The 25,269-nt window shown below is 42.9% G+C and overlaps 1 protein-coding gene across 2 annotated transcripts in view; it reads left to right on the top strand.

Annotated features, from left to right (window-relative positions):
* Window positions 1-25,269, top strand: part of LAMA1 (laminin subunit alpha 1) — a 125,361-nt gene that overhangs the window by 4,474 nt on the left and 95,618 nt on the right. For both annotated transcript variants that reach the window (XM_070778924.1, XM_070778923.1), the window contains exons 2-3: window positions 13,651-13,821; window positions 14,002-14,114. In XM_070778924.1, coding sequence (XP_070635025.1) covers window positions 13,651-13,821; window positions 14,002-14,114 — 284 coding nt within the window. The remainder of the gene's footprint in view (window positions 1-13,650; window positions 13,822-14,001; window positions 14,115-25,269) is intronic.

Below are 25,269 nucleotides of genomic sequence, written 5' to 3'. Positions count from 1 at the left end.
GTTAAGTCACCTACTTTTGAGGCAACTACTATTTTTAGTTTCTTGAGTGTCTTCCCTTAGATGTCTCTTCATGTAACTCTTAAAAGCGAGCTACTTCATAAAAACCTACTTCCTCCTGAGCACTTCCTAATGGTATAAAGAAGGTACCAGTTATTTCCTGACAAAACAAGAGACAGTCTTCCCATCTCCACCTCCACTGCCCTCCTTCTCTCCTCCTCCTTCAGTATCCCCACTGCTGGGTGCTAAATGCATCACTAATACACATGTACACCTGTCAACTTTTCACTTTCCAACTTGTCCCTTTCAACGCGGCCTTTGACAGAAGGTATTAGAGCCTTGTTTCCTAGATCTTTTGGATTTAAAAACTATAGCTCATTGATAGATTGCTTGACACTGCAGTCCTTTTGAAAGTATTGCTCACCGTAGCCTTCATGGGCTATTCCTGGAGTTATAAATAAGTTTTAAAAATACATTTAGGTGATTTGTGAGGTAGAGAGGTTAAGTCTGCGAAGAATACTATTAGAAGTTATGGATAGTATGTTTATTTTTCTAAAAATTTTGGTTTATTGCTGGAACACCTATAGCAGACACAGGAAAAGTTAATTGTTAAAAATAATTTTTGAGGAATAAAGTTAAGCCTGCACCCTGAGTATGAAGCTAAGTGGAGATAACTAGAGAAAACTGCTCGGAGATCTTAGCTGAAGTTGTTAGTGATATTCCTCAGAAATGTTAGGGTGAACAAGATAAGCGACAGTTTCTCTAGCAGGGTGTATGTAGCCTACTTCCATGCTTGCAAATAATTCTTTTACTTTTTTTATTGCTAAAATACTAACGTGTATCCATGCACAGTTGAGTAAATAAATGTATTTCAAAAATAATGGGGGAGAGGGGGGAAGCTCCCTTATTGAAGTAATTTAGGTAAGGTCAAGAACTTGGGTTCTGTTGGGACATGCCTGCCAGGGAGCTATTTCAGTGTAAAATGCCACACTCCGGCTAGGTTCATTGGATCTTCACGTCCTGTATACTGAGGGTGACAGCCAGCGTTTCGCGGCACAGACCCTTCCCCCAAGAGTGTTTTCTGGAGGCTGGATGGTGAGAGCTTTCTCTGGGACAGCTTGTTCCCATTTTATGTCTTGCTTGGAGGCAGAAGATAGACAATGGGAGCAGTGAGATTCCAGACCAGCGTGGTGGATAGCTTTCTGCCTAGGTGAGCATTTACTTCAGAGGTTAATCCAGAAAAGATGCCGTGAAGACACATCAGATCCTATTTTCAGCGTGTATGTGCATTTTTTTTTCTCCCCCTTTTTTGATTCAACCATCTGAAGCCTGCATCTCTTCATTCCTGAACTTATCTTTGAAGTCTGATCTGGCCCAGTGGGCAGTGTGACTCCAGCTCTTGTGCCAGAGAGCCTCCTGTCTTGCTGGTGGGAATGTCAGATTTAGCTCCAGAGTGTTTCTGGGAAGTGCCCATCTTTTCCCATTCCCTGAAAGATTTCCTGCATTTTGTTTCATTGTTCTGTAACTTCCTGCCAGAGCCTCAGGAAACTCTACAATGTTAAAGAAGATGCTTAAGTTGAGCAGATCCTGTTTAGTTAAGAGGCGACCTTCAGAAAGGAGAAGACCTCACCCCACAACACTGATTTTTGTACATCCTACGTTTAAATGTCTTCTAATCTCTTTGTCATGGCAGGATTTTACTCAACAAAAGTGATTATCTTGTTATCTCAGGCCCAGCACATGAATTCTTTCCTGCTCCAAAGACTACTTTTCCTGTTTCTCCCAGTTGATGGCATTCTTTTGGTTGCCTTGGTTTCATCTTCCATTCCTTTCTTTCTTTTTTTTTTTTTTTTCTGTATTCTCCTTATCCAAATCGTCCCTCTCCATTTTTGTTTCTTCCTTTAAAAAGGTCTCTGGTGGTCCAGTGGTTAAGACTATGTCTTCCAATGCAGGGGGTGTGGGTTTGATGTCTGATCAGGGAACTGAGGCCCCTAGTGTGTTAGTGTTAGTCATTCTGTCGTGTCTGACTCTTTGCCACCCCATGGACTGTACCCACCAGACTCCTCTGTCTCTGGGAATCTCCAGGCAAGAATACTGGAGTGGGTTGCCATTCCATTCTCCAGGGGGTCCCCCTGACCCAGGGATCAAACCCAGGCCTCCTGCATTGCAGGCAGATTGTTTACCACTGAGCTACCAGGGAACCCCATAGTGCCTAAGGTACAGCCAAAAATTAAATACGTTTAAAAGGTCCCTGATTTTTTGGCCTTTGTTCCTCTTTATGACACTGCAGATGATCACTGGCTGTTGAGATGACTATCACATGAGGGAGTTAGGACTTCTAGTAGGACGGAAACCTTATTCCTGTTTGGATGCCAGAGGTGGAAGGAATTTTACAATCAGCCTTCAAGATAGGCCTTTGGGATTCTAATTTAAGTAGTTGTCTCCAGAACTCTCTCTGCCACTTGGTGTACTTCCTGTCCCTGTTGCTCTGTCCAGTGGTGGGCACTCTTTCCCATCCTCAAAATTCCCATTGTCCATCCTTCAGCCCCTTCCTTCTAAATCTCCAGCTCCGGCGTTTCTGTCTTTGTTTTTCTCCACAGTCTAGTTTTTCCAGCTCTTTACACCTCTGCCCTGACTTCGTGGCAATACTTTTGTTCACTCTAGAAGTTTAGAGGTGGGAGAGTTCGAGATATTCATGACCTTGTGAAGTGTCTTTGGGAACTCCACTGCTCTTGTTGTAAGGGAGCTGGCATAAAGTCCTCGATACCTTCTTGGGCTGTGGAGTAATGTTTTCTTGTGGGATTGTTGTCATTTCTAGTCAGTTTTTCTCCTTTTCCCCCTGTGTTTGCCCATTCATGTACCTGCTCAGCTTCATGGACTGAACATGTAGTGGATCCTCCACCAGCCAGGCCCCAAGTCAGGATGTGTCCTGTGGTCCTTGTTCTCAGCGGCTTTCCTCATTTTGATTCCGAGTGGACATTCTTGATGGAGGAAGTCCAAGTGCATATCTAGAAAGAAATGTTCTCTGTGAGAAATTATGGTGGAGGAATGGTTGGGAGATTCAAGTAGCACCAGTGGAAATTAGTGTCTATATTTTGCTTGCTTCCAGTCACATAAATTCATGTTGCAGCCCAGTGGTGGGCAAGGAATGGGCAGGCAGGGAAATTGAGCTCCTGGTGGCTTCCTCACCAAACTTCCTGTTGAGTGACATCTACTCCTCCAGGCATCTTTTCTGTCATGGAAACACACAGCTCACCTGTTTGGTGACTCCCCTGAGCCCTCACAGAGAGGGTACAGTTAATACAGACATTTTCTCTCTGGGCTGCACATTTGATTTTAATCACATCAGTGTGGAGGCCCCAGCCCCAGGGATTACAGCTTCTGTGGTCTCAGGTGAGGATTAGTCATTTGCATTTTTAGGAGTTCTTTTCAGTGTTTGGCTTATGACTTCCCTCCTAGCTCCACCAGCAAAATAAGAGCCATTCTTCTTTCTACATCCCCAACCCCATCACCCCCCACATATACAACAGACACACTACACACACACACACCACATAACCTTACATATTCAAAAATGTAATGAGTTTCTAGAATGTTCCACACTGTGGTGGCCAGTGGTCCTTGAATCCCCAGAGCTGTAGTCAAGCAGGCACGAGAAGTACCTGAGGAATCCTACTACCTGTGTGCCTCAGCTCAAATTTGGAGGAATTTTTGTTTCTGAATGCCTTGACCACCACCGTCGCCCAAGTTCCTGCAGTGAAATGATGTCACTGAAAATAGAGAGTTCTGGTTAAAAACGCTGGGTATTTCTACTGCACGGGGTTTTCTTTTAGTTTAAAGACAGTGACTACTCTATTGACTTCCGTCTTGGTGGCATTTGTTGGCCATCTCTTGGAGTTATGTTTTTATGTAGAGTTTTTGTTCAAAAGAACTCTACCTGCCTGCGTGTGGAGGATGTTGTTTAAGTGGGAGACAGCTGTTCCCCTCCAGGCTCTTGGGTCTAAGCCAGCCTGGTCTTCTCAGGAACAGAACAAAGGCGCACAGAATTTATGTCACAGATGGATGTTTGTTTGATAAAAATCACTTATTACTGAATGAAAGAATGGCCCATTCTCTCCAGAAATATGAGCAGAACATCTAGTATGCCTTTAGAGCTTCGCACTTTGTTGGTTTGTCTTAACCATTATCATTGACCGAGTTGAGTTGTACCTCTTTTTCCGTGGTCAAACATTCCCTGAAAATTTGTGCACAAGAGGGTTTTCTGTAAATGACATGATTTCAAATTCAGTGTTCAAATAATTCAGAAATAATATTTGAAGGAATTGGCTAGATTTTCAATATATATTTCTGGACTCTCTGTTGCTTCGTTGATCCATGTGTCTATTCCTAAGGTAACTTTGTCTGGATTCCTTTGGCTTTGTAGTAAGTTTTGAACTAGGGGGTGTAAATCATTCCACACTGTTGACTTTCTCGAAATTGCTTTGACAGTTCTAGGTCCTTTGCATTTCCATTAGTGTCAGCTTGTCAATTTCTACAAGAGATGGCTAGGATTTTGGTAGGAATTAGAGTGATTCTATAGATCCATTTGGGGAGAAGTGCTGTCTGACAACATTGAGTTTTCCTGTCTATGTATAAGAAATAATTATAATGAATTCATTTTGATATCATTCGTTTTGATATGATTTAATTTCTCTCAGAAATGTTTCATAGTTCAGTGTATTGGTCTTGAATTCCCTTTGTTAATTTTTCTTAAGTGTTTTATTCTTTTTCAGTAAAAAGTCTAGGATGTATGGAGAGCTGATCTGGTCCTTCTCTGATGCCCATAAGTATTAATATATGTATAAATGAATCACTTTGCTATATACCTGAATCACTGTAAGTCAGATATACTCAAGAAAAAAGAGAAGTTGTACATAAATGTGGCCTATTTGAGAGTTACCTATTTATGTGGTCCAGGCTGGGTCTCGATTTCCTCATTGCTAATGTGCAGAAATGGACTTGATGGATGTGAGTTTGAGTGAACTCCGGGAGTTGGTGATGGACAGGGAGGCCTGGTGTGCTGCGATTCATGGGGTCGCAAAGAGTCGGATATGACTGAGCAACTGAACTGAACTGAATGTGCAGAAATAGACTAAATTTTCCCTGACTGTATTATCATAATGAATATATAGGGAAGAATTTTTAAAATGAAAGAAGATTAATATTATTGTTGTTGTTCAGTTGCTAAATCATGTCTGACTCTTTGCAACCCCGTGGATTGTAGTACTCCAGGTTTCTCTGTCCTTCACTGTCTCCCAGAGTTTGCTCAAACTCATGTCCATTGAGTCTGTGATGCTATCCAACCATCCTTGGTTGCCCCCTTCTCCTCCTGCCCTCAGTCTTTCCCAGCATCAAGGTCTTTTCCAAAAAATAACTTGAGAAATCTTAAATTTAATCAGACAAGGGGTGCTCACTACGATGGGAAGACGTCCCTTCCTTCTGAGAATGGCCCTGTTTTGCTAAGATTCTCTCCTCTCATCTGTCACCTAGATCTGGACTGTCTCCCGGAAGCTCGAATGCACGATCCCAGGGTGGTCAGGGGATGTCCTCTGCCATGCTGTCCCCTCTGGCCCGCCCCCTCCTCCCTGCTGTGCAGGGCCCTCCCCAGGCCTCCATGAAAAGACAGTGGGTCAGAAGACCAGCAGCATCAGGACAGGATGGGCTGAGAGGGCTGGATCTCTGTCAGCATTAGGCAGGGAGGGTACGTAAACTTCTTTACAATTTAACGTCCCTGAAGCCTTACACTGTGCCTTCAGCAGCATCGCTTTCAGTATGGATGAACTCACCAGGGGCAGCACCACTCAGACCCTGGTTTGCTTTAATAGCTCGCCTGGTTGACGCAAAGGGGACCTTGTTCCTATGTTACATCTTTCAGTTTGGAGGCCTTGACCTTTTTTCCTTTTTTACAGTAAGCCCAAAACCTTGGTTTTAACCAAGGCCCCCCAGTTCCCTCTAAAATTAGTTTTCCAAGGTCTCCAAGATGTGAATATAGGACGGGGAATCTAGAGTTCTGGTTAAATAGTGACAGAACACTCTGGGGGAAGCGTGATCTTACTCATCAGTCTGATGAACTTTGTGCCAAGCCTCAGCCAAATTAACCAATCCCGTTGTGTTAGAGCTGGAAACATCCCAAGAGATCATTTTATCTGTTGAAGTCAGAGCAGCAGCCCCAGGGAGATACTGAACCATGAAGAAGCTTAGCCCCAGCCCAGCCCAGCCCTGCAGAATATTTGCATTTGTAACAAGATCTCTGGGTGATTTGATAAATGTTTGAGAAGTTCTGCTTGAACTCTCTCTCTGCCCAGCTGAGCCCAGAATGAATTTCAAGTATCTCCTGCAGAGCTCAAGGATAAGGATCACAATTGTGGATGCCAAGGGTCATCTTCTATTCATTCCACCTCAGTCACATTCATTTATCTCGTAGCGTCATTTTCCTGTTGTGTCTTCATCACTGGGAGCTAGAGCATTTTTCTATCTTGGCCCAGGTTGTGTGATGCTTGCTGGTGGGGGGTGGGGTTGTGGGGTGGGGGACTGGTTTGGGGAAATGTGGAAGGTCCCACACCTTCCCCTGGGAGGCTTGTACATTTTTTATTTCAGCCACTGTTAAGATTCCGCTCATTCCAGAGCCCAGTGGGTTCACTTCCCACATGATTGATGCCCTGTTCTGTCCTTACCCACGTGGGGCTTGGTTGTATTCAACAAGGAAGCGCTGGGCACATGGGATGAAGAACCCAAGTCTCTGTCCTCAAGCCCGTATTCTTTGTGTTACTTCTCTTGTGTTTGGAAATAGCTTTGGGGCAAAGTACACACCTTCCTGCTTCCCCCTGAGGATCCGCTTGTTGGGGGGACCTGCCTCTTCTGCTTTTTCTTGGGACATCAGGTCACAGGAGAGTCTGGATCACTGGCAGAGATGGCCAGCAAGCCACTGTAACAGAGGGACAGACTAGGAGTCTGCAGCGTGAGAGAGCCAAGGGAGAGGGGCTTAAAGACAGAGAGAAAAGCCCTTGTTTACAGAAGCTATTGTGGGGCCCAGTGAACCTCATGCTGGGGAATGGAGACCTTGACAAGGGCCCTTTGAGTGATTTAAGGAATAGAATCTGAACTGCAGTTGAGTGAAGAGCCAGTGTGAGGCCAGGAACTGGAGACAGTGACCACCACTACTCTCATATACATCCTTGATTCAGTAACAGCTTTAAAAAAATAAATAAGAAAAGTGATCACATTAAGTGTATGTATTCCAGGTGGAGCTAGTGGTAAAGAACCTGTCTGCCAGTGCAGAAGATGTAAGAAACATGGGTTCAATCCCTGGGTCGGGAAGATCTGCTGGAGGAGAGCCTGGCTACCCACTCCAATATTCTTGCCCAGAGAACCCCTATGGACAGAGGAGCCTGGCAGCTACAGTCCATAGAGTCGCACAGAGTCGACATGACTGAAGGGACTTAGCACACACCTTCTGGATAAAGAGGCAGCCCAATCCCTACTAGTACTATTGTTTTTTTCAGTTTACCATTGAAAAAATAATGGTGCTAGAACTCAGAAAATGCAGCGTTATCACCCCCAGTGAGGTCAATACCAAGATAACATGACTCTGGACTTTTGATTGGGGTGTTTACCCTGGGTATCAAGTCTATTTGTCTGTTGTTGGTCTCAGGTGGAAGATATGGCAAATGCTTGCGTTGTTTGTAAGCTGTCCCTCTAGGTATGTTCTGGATTAAGTGGAGCTGTCATCTGGTGGATGCAACCTCCTCGGGGTCATGGTTCTGGTGTGAGAGATGGTGACGCATTGGGCGTCTCCACAGCCAAGTGGTTTGACCAGAGGTCCCTGGGTGCTCCCGAGGACAGTCCTTGATTGACGCATTCAGGAGGCACATCCAGAACCAGATACGTCATTTTACGAGAGTTGATGAGAAATGAAAAGTGGGGGGGGGGGGTCCTTGTTTAAATGACGAAAAACTTCCAGACAGTTTTGACAGAGCTTTAAACCAAGGGCGACTGCATGCCCATGAAGTAGCCATTGGAACATAAAGAGAATGCCAGAACTTAAAGCATAAATAAGTGAAATCTATGTGATAGAGCTCAGAAATGGCAGACGAAGGGGGGAAAATTACTAAGACTGCTAAGACCTTGAAGGGTTGGTGGTCTTTGGAAGCAATGGCTGGTCAGAAAATGTTAAATTAATTGATGTTTTTAGGTATTTAAGCAAATAATATAAACATTGCAGACATGATCAATGATACAACAAAAATAACTTCATTTTCATTCTGCAGAGTTGTTCATTTTCCCACTCAAAAGCTGCACTTGTGTTTTGATGTTAAGCTGAATTCACTGACTGAATGGACACAAATTTGAGCAAACTCCAGGAGATAGTGAAGGACAGGGAAGCCTGGTACGCTGCAGTCCATGGGGTTGCAAAGAGTCAGACATGACTTAGCGACTGAACAACAAAATAAGCTGAATTCCCTCCTGTAAGAATTTGGAAGGAGGGGAAAAGGCAGTGCCTTCCCAGGGTAATACGAATGATTTGAAATTAAAAAATAACCGTGAATGTTGTGCTTTGCCTGTGTGCAATCATGATTTTGATCAAAAAAAGCTTTTAAATTGCTATCCTTCAATTTCAGTTTTGTGGCAACAAAAGAGAAAACCTCTTAATGAATGAATTGTAGCTATGGTCTCTTCTACTAAACTTGGGTGTTGAATAAAAACTCATGGTATCATGAAACAAAAGCATGAAGGAACCTGTGTGGGAGGAGGAGGCAGTCCTGATAAATTGTTACAATATTCGGGCCAAGGTCTTCATGACTTGTTTATCTTACAGTGAGAAACTCTGCCTTTGTCAAGGACACCTCCAGCCCATTGCCATGGAAATGGACACTGGAAAATGCTTCCAAGGCCTTTTGCCCACCACCCCCTCTGGGTTTTCTGAGATTAGATTTTTTTTCATCTCCCCGTGTGAGAAAAAAAGTTAAGGGTGTTAAATGGCAAACTCCCAGGGGCTGGGGTTTGACTTTCTCAAGCCCCTGTGAGGTATTTCTCTCCCACCTATTTTTTTCCCCACTGTGCTGGAAAGGACCTTAGAATCTCTAAAATATTTTAATACTTTTTGTAACAGCTATCAGTGATTAAATTGTTTGTTGTTTTTCAGTCACTAAGTCTTGTCCGACTCTTGGCGACCCCATGGACTGCACCATGCCAGGCTTCTCTGTCCTTCACTATCTCCCAGAGTTTGCTAAAATTCATGTTCATCGAGTCGGTGATGCTATCTAACCATCTGATTCTCTGTGCCCTCTTCTCCTTTTGCCTTCATCAGTCTTTCCCAGCAACAGGGTCTTTTCCAGTGGGTCAGCTCTTCCCACGAGGTGGCCAAAGGATTGGAGCTTCAATGTCAGTCCTCCCAATAAATATTCAGGGTTGATTTCCTTTAGGATTGACTGGTTTTATCTCCTTGCTGTCCAAGGGACTCTCAAGAGTCTTCTTCAGCACTATAATTTGAAAGCATCAATTCTTTGGCACTCAGCCTTCTTTATGGTCCAACTCTCACATCTGTACTGGAAAAATCATAGCTTTGACTATCCGAACCTTTGTTGGTAAAGTGATGTCTCTGCTTTTGAATACACTGGTTTTGTTTAGGTTTGTTGTAGCTTTTCTTCCAAGGAGCAAGCATCTTTTAATTTCCTGGCTGCAGTCACTGTCCGCAGTGATTTTGGAGCCCAGGAAAATAAAATCTGTTACTGCTTCCACTTTTTCCTTTCTGTTTGCCATGAAGTGATGGGACCAGATGCCGTGATCTTAGTTTTTTTTCAATGTTGAATTTTAAGCCAGCTTTTCCAAAATTCTCCTCTTTCACCTTCATCGAGAGACTCTTTAGTTCCTCTTCACTTTCTATCATTAGAGTTTTATCATCTGCATATCCGAGGTTATTGGTATTTCTTCCAGATTCCTGCCTGTGATTCATCCAGCCCGGCATTTCACTTGATGTGCTCCGCATAGAAGTTAAATAAGCAGGGTGACAATATACAGCCTTGTCATACTCCTTTCCTAATTTTGAACCAGTTAGCTGTCCCACATTCAGTTCTAACTGTTGCTTCTTGACACACGTGCAGGTTTCTCAGGAGACAGACTGTGAAGAAAGAGAGTTAAAAAGTAAAGTCTAGTATCTGTCATACAGAGTGAAGTCAGAGAAAAAATACTGTATGTTAACGCGTATATGTGGAATCCAGAAGAATGGTACTGATGATTCTATTTGCAGGGCACGCGTAGAGACGCAGATGTAGAGAGTGGACAGGAGCGGGGGGTGGGGGGAAGAACTGGGAGAGTGATGTTGGCATATATACGCCACCATGTGTAGAACCGCTAGCTAGTGGGAAGCTTCTGTCCAGCACAGGGAGCTCAGCTCGGCGTTCTGTGACGCCCTAGAGGGGTTGAGCAGGGTGGTGGGAGGGAGGCTTTAGAGGGAGGGGGTATATGTGTGTTTATAGCTGACTCACTTTGCTGTACAGCAGAAACCAACACAACATCATAAAGCAACTATACTCCAATTTAAAAATAATTTTAAAAAACTGCTGGTGAGTGAGAAAGAATTTATTTCACGCTTGATGGGTTTGGCATTATGAAGTCTTTAGCCACTGGTTAAACATAGGATGAAAAAATGAATCCATTGTGTGTCCCGAATGAGGGCAAAAGTACGAATCACGGTAACATTAGCTAAAGTAAATAATGTCTCCTGACAAAAGTGTACAGTTGTCTCATGCATCAAGTGCACGGCCAGGTGATGGGAAACTGTGATCCATGTGCCAGCTACAGTCCTCATTCTGCTTTCGATTTTTATGTATAAATCAAACTTTTATTCTTGGTGGATTCTTGATCCCAATGCCCTACCTCACCCTTCAGTTTCCTATTTCTCCTCCTACTTGAAGCTCATGTTAGTTGTTCTTTATTGAAATACTTCAGTAGTCTTTTGTTAGTGTATTTAGTGCTAGTTTTTTAAAATTAATTTTTATTGGAGTGTAGTTGCTTTACAATGTTGGGTTACTTTCTGCTGTACAGCAAAGTGAATCAGCTGTAGGTACGTATGTGCTGTGCTGTGCTTGGTCACTCAGTCTTGTCTGACTCTTTGCAACCCCCTAGACTGTAGCCTGCCAGGCACCTCTGTCCATGGGGATTCTCCAGCAAGAATACTGGAGTGAGTTGCCATACCCTCCTCCAGGGGATCTTCCCAACCCAGGGATGGAACCCAGGTCTCCCCCATTGCAGGCGGATTCTTTACCAGCTGAGCTACCAGGGAAGCCCTGAGGTATATATATATTCCTTCTTTATTGGATTTCCTTCCCATTTAAGTCACCACAGACCATTGAGTAAAGTTCTCTGAGATCTGAAATACTGAAGTATTTCGGTAGTCTTTGAAAACATTCAGCAACCTGAGGAATTTTTAAAAACTTTTTCAAACATGCTTCCTCCAGTGCAAATTTCCAGCTTTCTTTCATCCTCTCACAGCTGTGGTCATAGACAGTGAGGAATAATAATTATTCTAGAACCATGGAATGAGAGCAAATGTAGTAAGTAAAGAATAATTTTTAGTGAATTTTTCCCCCCAAACATGAGCTTATCTGAGAATAAAGATTTAGTTTTAGCAAAAGGCAAATGCACCACTACAGAGTTTTGAAATTAGTCATGCTAACGAAGGGGTTTCTCTTTCTTTTGCTTAGGAGTGTCTTTACAATGCCAACCAGAGAAGCACCCATCTACCAATGTAGGCGACACGGGTTCGATCCCTGGGTCAGGAAGATCCCCTGGGGGAGGAAATGGCAACCCTTTTCAGTATTCTTGCCTGGGAAATCCCACAGACAGAGGAGGCTGGCGGGCTTCAGCCCAAGGGGTCGCAAAGAGCAAAGAGTCGGACATGACTGAGCAATTGAGCCGGCACGCGGATGCTCTAAAACCTGTGTAGTGCAAGAACAACCTGTTGTCGGTTCCTACAATTAAGCTATTATTCACTGAAATTATGTTGATATTCACACAGCTTAAACTTCTTTTTCTCAGTGACTCAGAGTGTAGGCTCCTGAATGGAGAAGCAGGTGCCCTACTGACCCCGACTCCCTCGGTAACTCAAGGCTCTTGTAGGTCAGGGTCGGGGGAGCCCCGAGCAGGAAGTGGGCAGTTCTCTTGAGTCTCGCAACTGAAGGGGGAGGAAAAAAAGAGAAAGTGAGAACATTTTTAGAGTTAGCTGGTAAAGGATTTGTTGACAGAGAAATGCATTGTTAACTAAGTTCCTGTGACCTTTTTTCTTCTCCTCGCTTGGCTGGTCTGTGGGAAGGGAATGGAGAGGGTTGATTGTACTGCAAATCTAAATGCACAGACATGACCCAGAGCCCAGAAAACTCCATTGCAGCTCTTTCCATGTGACTCCACAGTTTCAAACTTATTGTATTTTAAATTGTCAGTTCATAATATACATTCAAACCAGATTACTAGAATATTGTGGTCATAAAGGAAGGAGAAAATTAATATTTACCTCAGTACCAAAAACAATAAGTATCAGCTTCTCCCCCCAATTAAGTAGCATTCCCAAGAATTATGTGTCACTTTAAGAATTAGATCATTTTATTGCATAAAATATGTGTCTTAACTACTGGTTGATAAAAAGAATAAATTGAGGAACTGCATAATTAAACATAAAAGTACATCTGTTTTATTCATTAAGCCTTTTTAATTAGGAAATCCCAAAAGCATGTGATAAAAATGACCAACTTTAAGTTAAAAATGAAAAAACATGTTTATACCTAGTATACTGTGTAAGTCTGCTATGTTTCAAAATTAAGAGTAATACTCTAGAATACAATATTCTATGACTATTTTCTGTTGAGAAACTAAGAGTTTATTGATTTGATTAGAGTCGTTCTCCTAGGATAGAACTGCTAATCTGTTGTTTTTTAGTAGGTCAGTTGTGTCCAACTCTTTGCAACCCCATGAACTGTAGCCTGCCAGGCTTTTCTGTCCATGGGATTTTCCAGGCAAGAATACTGGAGAGGGTTGCCATTTCCTCCTCCAGGAAATCTTCCCAGATCAGAGATTGAACCCAGTGGTAAAGTGGATTCTTTACCACTGAGCCACCAGAGTAGCCTGTAGAACCACTAGGGTAGCTCTGTTTTACGAGGAAAGTCTTTGGAAGACTACCTAGTAAGTTATTATTATTATTTTCTTATTAACAGATGCAGGGTGAGTTTTGTTTTTTTTTTTTAATGTACTTGGGCTTCCCAGGTGGCACTAGTGGTAAAGAACCCTTTTCCCTTTGGTGACCATAAATTGGCCATCTTCTGTGGCTCAGATGGTAAAGAATCCACCTGCCAAAATGCAGGAGACCCAGGTTCGATCCCCGGATTGGGAAGAGCCCCTGGAGAAGAGAATGGCAACCCACTCCAGTATTCTTGCCTGAAGAATGCTATGGACAGAGGAGGCTGGTAGGGCTCCTACATAGACTGTAGGGCTACAATCCATGGGGTTGCAAAGAGTCAGACATGACTGAGTGACTAACACTTCTGCTTCACCAGCAGAGTGAGATGCAGTGATATGACCTGTGGTTTCAAGTGGCTGAGCTGATCTGGTGACTTTGACTTTCAGGCCTGTTCCCTGCCATCCTCAACCTTGCCAGCAATGCACACATCAGCACCAATGCGACCTGCGGGGAGAAGGGGCCAGAGACGTACTGCAAGCTGGTGGAGCATGTGCCTGGGCGGGCCATGCGCAATGCCCAGTGCCGGGTCTGCGACGGCAGCAGCGCCAACCCCAAAGGCAAGTGGGGCCCCCGTGGGAACGTACCCCTTCCTAAACGATTACTGGAGACTTCTGTTAGGAAGCCACGGGCCTGTGTTCTCCTTACCGCTGTTCATTTCCACTGTATTACAGTTTAGGAGTTAACAACCTTAAACCACAATCTGAGAGCGTAGCGGGTTTTTTGTTTTCCTTCAACAGAACGGCATCCGATATCCAACGCCATCGACGGTACCAATAACTGGTGGCAGAGTCCTAGTATCCAGAACGGGAGAGAGTACCACTGGGTCACGATCACGCTGGACCTGAGGCAGGTGGGTGAGGCTGGAGGTGCTGCAGGAGGCGGTGGGTGGCTGGGTTGTAATCTCACATTGTTGTTGTTTAGTCGCTAAGTCGTGTCTGACTGTTGGTGACCCCATGGACCACAGCACACTAGACTTCCCTGACCTTCACCATCTCCTGGAGTTTGCTCAAACTCACGTCCATTGAGTCAGTGATGCCATCCAACCATCTCATCCTCTGTCTCCTTCTCCTGCCCTCAGTCTTTCCCAGCATCGAGGTCTTTTGCAATGAATTGGCATCTTGCATCAGGTGGCCAAAATATTGGAGATTCAGCTTCAGTATCAGTCCTTCCAATGAATATTCAGGGATGATTTCCTTTAGGATTGGGTTTCATCTCCTTGCTGTCCAAATGACTCTCAAGAGTCTTCTCTAGAACCACAGTTTGAAAGCATCAGTTCTTCAGCGCTCAGCCTTCTTTATGGTCCAAAACTCACATCCATTCATGACTACTGGAAAAATCATAGCTTTGACCATCTGGACCTTTGTCAGCAAAGTGATGTCTCTGCTTTTTAATACACTAGGTTTGTCATAGCTTTTCTTCCAAGGAGCAAGCGTCTTTTAAATGCTTTTTATACACAAGGAAAGTCCACTTGTTTCCTAACATGTTTACATCCTGGTCTCACTGTTTTTTCACTTGATGGATTTGAGTGAAACACAGAGTTTGTCCTTGGTACTGGTTTTTGTCACATTTATCATGCCTAGGTATCCTTGGGGTGATGAATAGAATTGTTCCCATGTGGTTTGATGTTCTTGGACACTGTGTCAGGATGCTGATCATCCATCCACCCGTGATGCCTTGACAAATGGTACCCAGTGTCCACACACACACAGCTGCTGGGGGCACAAAACACATCCATTTGCTGCCTTTCAAACTTATTATCTTACTGTTTTCACCATGCAGCTCTAGTAAAGGGTTCTGTGTAGAAAATAAGGCTTGGAAACAGAAGGAGAAGGCATTAAACCTCTGGACTCTCTTTGATGCTGTGTATGAGAGCTGTGAGCACCCCAGTGCTCAGTGAGGAAGCCTTCAGCACCAGCTAGGAAAGGCAGGGTTTAATTGGCTTAGATCACATGTGTATCTCCCTAGCTTTGCTCAAGACCACTCAGGAGAATGGAGCGAAATACGATGTGAGCCCTGGTTGCCCCAAATATTTCTAGGGAAAGGAAAGAAAAGGAAAGAAATCTGAGTGAAAGGGATGAAAAAGAAAGGTGGCAGCTTTTGTCAAATTTCTATTTCAGTTCTCTGGAAAAGCCATAACATAGCCTTCTTATTTATTTCCATTCTGTTCCTCTTGGGTCAGAACTCCTCAGTATCATGGGAAATACGCAATGAAAGAGAAAACTCGTTCAAAAGGTGTAGAGTATGAATTTTGGAGATTTCATGATGAAGAATCATAATTTTTTCAATGAGTGAAACATGAAAGTGTTAGTCACTCTATCATGTCCAACTCTTTGTAACCTCATGGACTGTAGCCCAAAGACTCCTCTGGCCATGGAATTCTCCAGCCAAGAATACTGGAGTGAGCAGCTATTCCCTTCTTCAGGAGATCTTCCCAACTCAGGGATCGAGCCTACATCTCCTGTATTGCAGGAGATTCTTTACCATCTGAGCCACCAGGGAAATCACAAAATATGCAGAATTTTAAGTAAAAGCAAGACAATACTGTGTTTGTTCACGTGTAAGGAACTTTTGAGCTCTAATCATAATGGTAAGTGAGGTAGTAAGATGTGAAGCTGAGAGACATTTTCCAAGTTCAGGTTCATAGAATCACGTAACTAAAATAATACATCTGGGCGTTTTCACCACAAATCCTTAATTAATATGACATGCCTTTGCCTTTTCAAATCAACCTAAAGGAAAAGAGCAAAATCCCCCCTTTTGCCTTGGCTTTTTTTTTCGTCCTTGTTTAAGTGGTAAGGATGCTTCTGCAGGAAATGTTGGTTTTCTCATCATCTTTTCAATGTGTTTTCCTTCTTTGAGGGAAAAAAGTACAACATTTTCATTATTAGGAATGTGATACTATGTGAGTTTGGCCAAATTAACAGCTGGACATTTTACAGAGAAACTTCAAATCCCAAGTTCGACTGCTTTTATCTTGCAATTTGTCGATCTTGGCTTCTCCTAACAGGAGAGCTTCTGCCGTAAGTTGGACTGAATCAGCTTGAGGAATTCGGGGGCCTCAGTTTTAGGTCTTTAAGTCGTATTCACACCGAGTCATGGACAGAGTTATATAGGCTTCTAGGGCTTCCCAGGTGGCGCTAGTGGTAAAGAACCTGCCTGCCGGTTGATCCCTGAGTCGGGAATATCCCCTGGAGTAGAAAATGGCATCCCATTCCAGTATTCTTGCCTGGAGAATTCCATGGACAGAGGAGCCTGGCGGGCTATGGTGCATGGAGTTGCAAAGAGTCATACATGACTAAAGCAACTTAGCACAGCACACCAGGTAAATTCTAGTGTTTTTAGATAAGCTTCTAAATTAAGATAATTTTAAATAACAAAATAAGCAGAATTTTCTTCATCTTTTGCAGAATATAAAATTTCTACTGTGCTTTAAGTTTTTTTTAAAAAAAGTTTAGATGGTTATATCTGAGCAAACCTTTCTCAGATATATTTATTTATTATTTTTATTGTGAAATATTTTGAATATGTAGCAAATGTATTATTGTGACACACATATAACTACCCCCAAGATTCGGGGATTTTTAAACATTTTGCCACATTGGGAACACTTTCCAAGTGAATTGCAGTCATGGTGACATTGGACCAATGCAAGGTTTTTTGTATCTTCAGAAAATAGGACGTTTGTTACGAATGGGCACTGTGCCATTAGCTAACAAAGCGGACAGCAATGTCCTAGTAACTATTTCTTCACTGAGATCCAGTTGTCCCGATTTAATCACTGATGTCTTTTATAGGTTTGGTTTTGTTTTTCAAACCAAGGTCCATAAGGAACACACATTGCATTTGATTACTATGCTTCTTAAACCTCTACCTGAATTGTTCTCCCTTTCGGTGAGGTGGTGGGAGGGGCGCTTCCCAGGTGTTACTAGTGGTAAAGAACCTACCTGTCAATGCAGAAGACACAGGAGATGCGGTTTCAGTCCCTGGGTAAGGAAAATCCTCTGAAGGAGGGCGTAGCAACCCATTCCAGTATTCTTGCCTAGAGAATCCCGTGGACAGAGGAGCCTGACAGGCTGCCATCCATGGAGTTGCAAAGAGTCAGACATGACTGAAGCAACTTAGCACACACTGTTTTTAAAAAGTGATATTCAGTTTTTGAAAACACAAGGCTTTTTGTCTTGTAGAATATCCCACATTCTGGATTTGTCAAGTGGTTTCATTGTGATTTTAATATGTTCCTTTATGTCCTTTATTTCTCATGAACTAAACTCAGCTATAATACTTGATTACATTCCAGTGAAGTATTTTTGGCCAGAACCCATGCTTGGCAATCCTGGCTGCTCTGTTGCATCCAGGGCTGGTTGTCTCATGAGAAGCAAGGCTATCTTTGGGTCCCACTTAGGTATTGGCATCTGGATCACTCCCTTGTCATGCTGTTTCCTTTTTTTTCCCATCTCTCATCCTTGTTTCCTGGGTCTCATTGACATGCAACTCTTAGAATGTGAAACTGGTTACACCTTCTGATGACTTTTCCGTTGTCAAAGTCTGTATGTTTCTCTGTCAGGCCAGCTATTCACCACCTGCTAGTTAATTTCTAGATCATACACCCCATGAAGGCAGGGACCACAGCTGTCTGCTTCCTCTTTTCTTCCTCCTCTTTCTCTCCCTTCCTTGTTAACATTTATAGAAGCTTGTCTTGCATGCCCAGACATCAGCAGAACTGAGGCAGTGAGTGTGGAATCACTGTGAACCAGTGCTTTATTTTTGCATTCCTTTTTTTGGTTCACAACTGGATTAAAAGATAACCAACCATCAGCTATAACCTATCAACTGCTTTGTTTCCCTTCTGTAAAAATGTAAGCTCTGAAGTACAGGTTTTAAAGTAAAATTAGGCAGACCTTAATGTTATCAAGGATCATAGCATCTTCATGTTGTAAATGTGTTCATGCAACTTAAATATGTCAGCTCCAAGGTTTTATGACCAAATCAGTCAGCTTCATTCTGTTGGCAAGTGCCAAAGACATTGATCCTGTTCCTGACTTTCTAGTTGATGACAGCTATAGAAAATATGGCATTTTTAGCTTCTGTATACAGTGTTTGGTTACCTGAAAGATAAACTGAAGAAAAGATAGAAAGTGGTGTTATCAGAAAGTCCATAAATGTTGTTTGGTTTGCAGTAAGATTTAACTGTGGAGTGTCTGCCTTAGTAACATATTACAGGAGGAACGATTCAATTTATCTTTTTACTTCTTTAAAATAATGCCTGTGATTCATTTCTTTCATCGATTCACCGTATGTTAGAATTTACAGTTAGATACTTAGCAATGTCTTACTTAAAAAGAAAACAATCTGTAGGAATTGTTTTAAGAAAAAACTGATGAGTCACTTAACAAATGTAAAACTAACATATACCTGGATGGTGTCCTGGAGGAGGAAATGGCAACCCACTCCAGTATTCTTGCCTAGAGAATCCCATGGACTGAGGAGCCTGGCAGGCTACAGTCCATGGTGTCAGAAGAGTCGGACTTAGTGACTAAACCACCACCACGTGGATGGTGTCCAGTCATAAACTATTGCTCACTGTCCAGTGACTTAAGAATATGTTCCATGGTGTTTTACCACTGACACAAGCCAGGGATCCTTTGTGATAACTTAAAAATTTAAAGATATCATTCTGAGATAGGGAGCATGCACGTTTGATAGATCTTGAATTTTATGACTGTCAGGATTCTTTTAGTTGTTAATTATATGAAACTGTATATATTCTATTAAACATATTTAAATGGATTCCTATGGTAGTATTTTTCAACTGAATAACTCAAGGATTTCCAGTGTGAGATACTCTATGTTAGGATGCTGGGCCGATGAAAAGATGCTCAACATCTTTTGACACTGTGGAAATGAAAATCCACAATGAGATACCACTTCATACCCATCAACATGGCTGTTATATAAAAAAAAAAAAAAAAAAAAAACAGAAAATAAGGATTGGTGAGGGTATGGAGAAGTTAGAACCCTTGTGCAGGGCAGGTTGGAAACATCAAATGGTGCAGTACTATGGAAACAGTATCCTTAAACAGAGCATTTCCATATGCTCCAGCAATTCCACTTCTAGATAGAGCCTCAGAGGAATTGAAAGTAGGAATTCAAAATGATATTATATTCGAACACCCATGTGTTATCGCAGCCTATTCACAATAGCTGGAAGGTAAAAGGAACCAGGTGTCTATCAACAATGAAAGGATGAACAAAATGTGCTCTCTACATCGAATGGATCCTTTTGCCTTAAAAAGGGAACAGTGGTGATATATATGCTTCAGCATGGGTGAACCTTGAAAACATGCGAAGTGAAATTAGCGTTTTTATTTCCTATTCCTCCGGGCCAGGTGTCCTGCAGCACCTTCATCCTGAACTGGCTCCTGGAACCCTCATGATCACACATGAGTCTGGTTCCCCATTAGCTCCTTTTGACAAATGATGAACTGAGGCTGAGTTGAAGTAATTCAAGGGTAGAACTCATGACTATCTGCATTCTTGGACAATATCAACCCTCTGGCTGGCTAAGGTTTGTGACACGTATGTTTGTGTCCTGATGTTTTATTTAACTTTATAGCATGATCATTTTTCAATATAACTGAAATCATTATGAATCATTTTAAAGCTCCACTAACATCCTGTTCTAGGGCTTACCCATCATTTGCACAACAGTTTACGCCTGACATTTTGGTGGCTTCTCTGTTATGGGTAATAACTTGAGGTTTCAGTGAAAAAAGAGTACATGCCAGTGAAGGAGTGCAGTGTGGCCAGATCATTTCCAAGGCTCAGAATGCACGTTTCTAGTTAGTTTTGAGTATTTCTTTTAAAAGAAACATTCACTGCCTGTTGTGTAGAGGGATCTATACATGTATTCATATATACAGTTATAAGTAAGGAATCTATACATAGTATATAGATTAAACAGTACATGTAGTACATAATCTATATATAATATATATATAATTTAGTATTTTAGAATTTAGAATAGTATAGAGTTTAGTAATGGTGTATATAGAATATATACAATATATTATCTATGTACCATATAGAATCTATTAATGTTCTTCTTGTTCAGTCGCTAAGTCATGTCTGACTCTTTGTGACCGCATGGACTGCAGCACGCGAGGCTTCCCTGTCCTTCACTATCTCCTGGAGTTTGCTCGAGTTTGTATCCATTGAGTTGGTGATGCCATCCAACCATCTCGTCCTCTGCCACCCTTTTCTTCTTTTGCCTTCAATCTCTTTGCCTCCTTTTGCCTTCAGTCTATTAATACATATACATGAATGCTCAGCCTGTGTATTGTACACTCATGTACTGTGTGTGTATATATAGGTGTGTGTATATTGCTGCTGTTGTTCAGTCGCTAAGTTGTGTCTGACTCTTTGTGACCCCATGGACTGCCGCACGGGAGGCTTCCTTGTCCTTCACTATCTCCCAGAGTTTGCTCAAACTCATGTCCATAGAGTAGGTGATGCCATCCAACCATCTCATATACACACACACACACACATACATGTATCTACACAGGTATAGTTTGTAGACTCTACAGCATTTTTTCTTGTTCATATTATTTCATCTCTGATAGTCCTGGAGAGGAGATGGCCCCCTCCTTGGAGATTAGGAGGTAGCAGTGCAGAGTGTGGTCCACTGGCTTGCCCAGAGTCGCATGGCTGTACAGCTGCCCCTGGGGCTGGACACTGTGACTTCCATCTCCTTCCACACCGTCCAGGGAGTCTCCCCTCCTTTGTTCTGGTCTCCCACGATTGTTCCCTCTCTGTTATGGTTTCATGGGGAGACTGGCAGGCACTCTGACAATTTCCTCCTGCCTTGGGAGCGTCTGTCTGGGTTCTTCCTAAACCCCTCTTGTCTTGTCACCCAGCAGGGTCCTCTCCCCTGGGAATGGGGCGGAGTATCAACACTCCTTGCATGGTAAATCTGGGTGCCCCCTCACGTGATTTTTGGTCAAGAAGCAGGAAAATGCATCAATGTTTAGTAATCCCCTTCAAAAATGTTTCAACCTGGGCAAAATTTTCCCTGAGAGTGGCCCGACTTGTGAGTAAAAATGTGTAATGTCCCTTTAGAAGACAAAGTGTGTTTCGTAAAAAGAGGAAACATTTTCTATGGCATTGAAGATAAAGGCTGCTTTTTGAAGCAGTGCTTTATACTCTGTGTAGGTTTAATTAGGAAGTAGCACTTTGTTGTGGGAACATAATCACAGAAGGGCCTTTGTTTTACGCAAACCTTTAGACAAGAGCTGCTTGTGTGCTGGGTTTTATAAAACCTCATTAATTTGGATGTCTGCTGTTGTTTTTTTCCCCCCAAATTTCTGAAAAATTGGCAAGAGCTGGATTGAGGTCTATCATTGTATCATCCAAATGTAAAGTGTTTGCTAAGCACATTGACAGGTAAACAAGAAAAGAACAGGCAAATTTTGCATTCTCAAGGCAGAAAACCTTGCAAGACTTTTAGAACAAGAGTTGCATGTAAATAGGAGCTTCTCATTACAAATGAGTCTTGGGTGTTTGTTAAAACAGGTCAGGCAGAAATTCTTCCTGGAGATCCTGGTCGAAATGACCGATGGCTGTGTATTTGCATCTATTCAAAATGATTTTATTTCAATTTTGTATTACTTCACATGGGTCTCAACCGATTTCAAATACTAAGTTTTTCTTGAGTTTGTTTGGCAAAATGAACAGATTGGAAGAAACCAAGTCCCTCCTTATGAGTTGGAAGTAAGCCACGAGGAATTCTTGTCCTTCAGACGTTTTTATCTCTTTGGTCCCGTTCTCCGTGAAGCTGCTAGTCTCAGAGATATGTCTGTCTCTTGTTTTCACATTTTTATTATCTCACTTTGTTTTCCCCTTCGCAGTGTCTCTTCCAGTTATCTACTGTTGTGTAAGAGACCACTGTGAAACGTTATGGCTTGAAGCAGCATTCATTTTTTGTCTTTCTGGGATTGTTTCTGGGGGTCAGGGTTTCAGGAAGACTGAATGGGTGTGTCTCAGGCTGCAGTCCATTGCCAGGGGAGCAGCTGGAGCAGGTGATCCGGAGGAGGGGCCCCTGGGCAGTTGCGGGTAGGGTCTGGGCAGCTAAGGGAAGGGTGCTAGGGTAGCTGGGGAGGGGTCTGCACTTCTGGAGTAGAGGCCCTGGGGCAGTTGAGGGGGGGTGTCTGAGAAGCGAGGGAGAGGTCTGGGCAGCTGGGGAGGCAGCACTGGGGCAGCTGGGGGGAGGGCTGGCCAAGGCTCTCCCTTCATATGGTCTCAGGGCTCCTCCTTGTGAACTCTCCTTGTGGGCTAGGGGCTTCCTCACAGCATGGCAGCCCTAAGGCAGGTTGTAAGCGGGCAGTTCAGGGCTCCAGCACAGGTGTTCCAGAGAAAGCGACAGAAGTTGCGTCCCTTTAGGACCTGGCCTCAGTGCCACTCAGAATTTCCCTCTTTACTCTGTGGACTTCCCAGTCCCTGAAGTTGGCTGAGATTCAAGTGGAGTAAACAAAGGGCAACCCCAGCCTTTCACAGGAAGAGGGGTAACCACTCTGAGATGTCTCTGAACCCCCACTGCCTCACACTTCTGAAAAGAGGCTTCTCTCTGCCGATCTCCCATAGCTTACCTTTTAGGGGCTATGCCTTTATATTTAGGCGACATAAAGAGCTGTAGGACCAAGTGGAGATACAGACGATGCACCTTAAATTGTTCAATGTTAATGATAAGTGAGCTGAATTTGTTGTTGTTCAGTTGCTAAGTCGAGTTTGATTCTTTGTGATCCCATGGACTGCAGTACCTCAGGCTCCTCTGTCCTCCAGTATCTGAGTTTATTCCAACTCATGTCCATTGGGTTGGTGATGCCATCCAACCATCTCGTGCTCTGCTGCCATCTTCTCCTTTTGCCTTCAGTCTTTCCCAGCATCAGGGTCTTTTCCAGTGAGTCAGCTCTTTGCACCAGGTGGCCAAAGAATTGGAGCTTCAGTTTCAGCATCAGTCCTTTCCATGAATATTCAGGGTTGATTTCCTTTATGATTGGTTTCATCTCCTTGCTGTCCAAGGGATTCTCAAGAATTTTCTCCAGCACTACAGTTCAAAAGCATCAATTCTTCAGTGCTCAGCTTTCTTTATGGTCCAACTCTCACATCTGTACATGACTCCTGGAAAAACCATAGCTTTGACTATCCAGACTGTTGTTGACAAAGTGATGTCTCTGCTTTTTAATATATGAACATAATTGAGGGCATATGTGGAGTTTCCTTTCCTGACAAGATTTATTTTTAAGCTTTATCCAATGTGTGTCATCAATGGTGGTTTGCCAAATAGTCAAGCGTAACCATTTTTCCAGTTAACACAACTTAGTTTACCAAAGGTCCCCCCTTTTTATTTTCCTGATTTAAATGGCAGAATGTTGGCTGTACTGTTAGTCTTGCTTGCTCTACGGGGCTTCTTAGATCAGCCTTGGGAGGATTTTAGAAAGTGAGTGAAGAGAATTTTGCAGGACTCTGTCAAAATATACTTTCCTATCTCCAACTGTTTTGGCTTCAAAATAAAGCTTTTTGTGTATTTATGGAAAGAAAGGGAGGTCTGTTCTGGAATTATTTCTTCCTGTGATAGTAAAGCCAAAAAAAAAAAAAAAAGATGTTTTAATTTCTGAAGAAATTTTTCTTTGAAAAATACATTTTGGAATCCATTCTTGTGTTTGCTTTTAACTTTTTTTTCCCCCTGCTTTTTACTTAGCAATGTATTCAAATGGTAACATCTAACGTCTTCATCTTTAAAAGGAAAGCTGTAGCAAAGTGAAAAAAAAAGTAGCTCATGAATACCTCTGCTGTATTTTAAAATATCTCACATGCTTTTAATGCCTTCAATGGACCTCTCTATGCAGAACTCCTTTATTCTGATATAGAAGCAGAAAATATTTAACATAAGAAAAAACTTAAAAAAAAATCACTTGTGATGCTAACAGCCAGGAATTATCTTCTGATCCATTCCAGCATATCTGAGAACACTGTCTATGTCTCATGACATCTGCTTCTGAAGGGCTGACATCTCAGGATTCCTTGATGAATCCTGGGATTCAATGGCCACATCCCAGGAAAGTAATCAGCAAACAGTTGGTTTATCTTGGTTCCATATAAATGTAGATATGGTCACTGTATCTTAAATTGTCGTTTAAGGTTGATCTTGGCCTTCAGGGGCTTCTGGGCTAGCAGGGGAGAGAGGCAAGGAAGCAGATGAGTGGTTTGGGGGATGTGAGGGTTGAGCAGGCTTGGGGTATAGGTAGGAAGAGCAGCTGAGGGCATCAGAAAGTGGAAGTGTTAGTTCACTCAGTCGTGTCCGACTCTTTGGGAACCCATGAACTGTGGCTCACCAGGCTCCTCTGTCCATGGCATTCCCTGGGCAAGAATACTGGACTGGGTTGCCATTTCCTCCTCCAGAGGATCTTCCTGACCCAGGAATCAAACCCTGGTTTCCCACATTGTAGGCAGATTCTTTACCATCTGAGCCACTTGGGAAGCTTGAGGGCATCAGAGAAACAACCCAAATGCAGGACTGGGTGAGGGAAGGGTGCCCAGGAGACAGTGGCACAGGAAAGGCCTGTTTGTGGCACTAAAATAGTCCATCCAGTGTGATCATAATGGATATCTTTCAATTTTCTTTTTACTGAGATATATAGTTTACATACGGGCTTCCCTGGTAGCTCAGATGGTAAAGAATCCACCTGCAATGTAGGAGACCCGGGTTCGATCCCTGGGTCAGGAAGATCCCCTATAGAAGGAAATGGCAATCTAGTCCAGTATTCTTGCCTGGAGAATTCCATGGACACACGGTTTACATACAGTGAGGTGCACATTCAAAAATACTGCTCAGTTTATACACTCACTAGCAGTGAATGAAAGGTGTGTCTCATAACCCCTTAGTAGCACAGATGCTAACAGTTTCTTTTTTTGTTCTTTGTTTATTGAATAGCAGGGAATTTTCATTC

The sequence above is a fragment of the Bos indicus genome, chromosome 24 (genome assembly GCF_029378745.1).
Source record: "Bos indicus isolate NIAB-ARS_2022 breed Sahiwal x Tharparkar chromosome 24, NIAB-ARS_B.indTharparkar_mat_pri_1.0, whole genome shotgun sequence".
Classification (NCBI taxonomy): domain Eukaryota; kingdom Metazoa; phylum Chordata; class Mammalia; order Artiodactyla; family Bovidae; genus Bos; species Bos indicus.
This window is presented reverse-complemented; position numbering and strand designations above follow the sequence as displayed.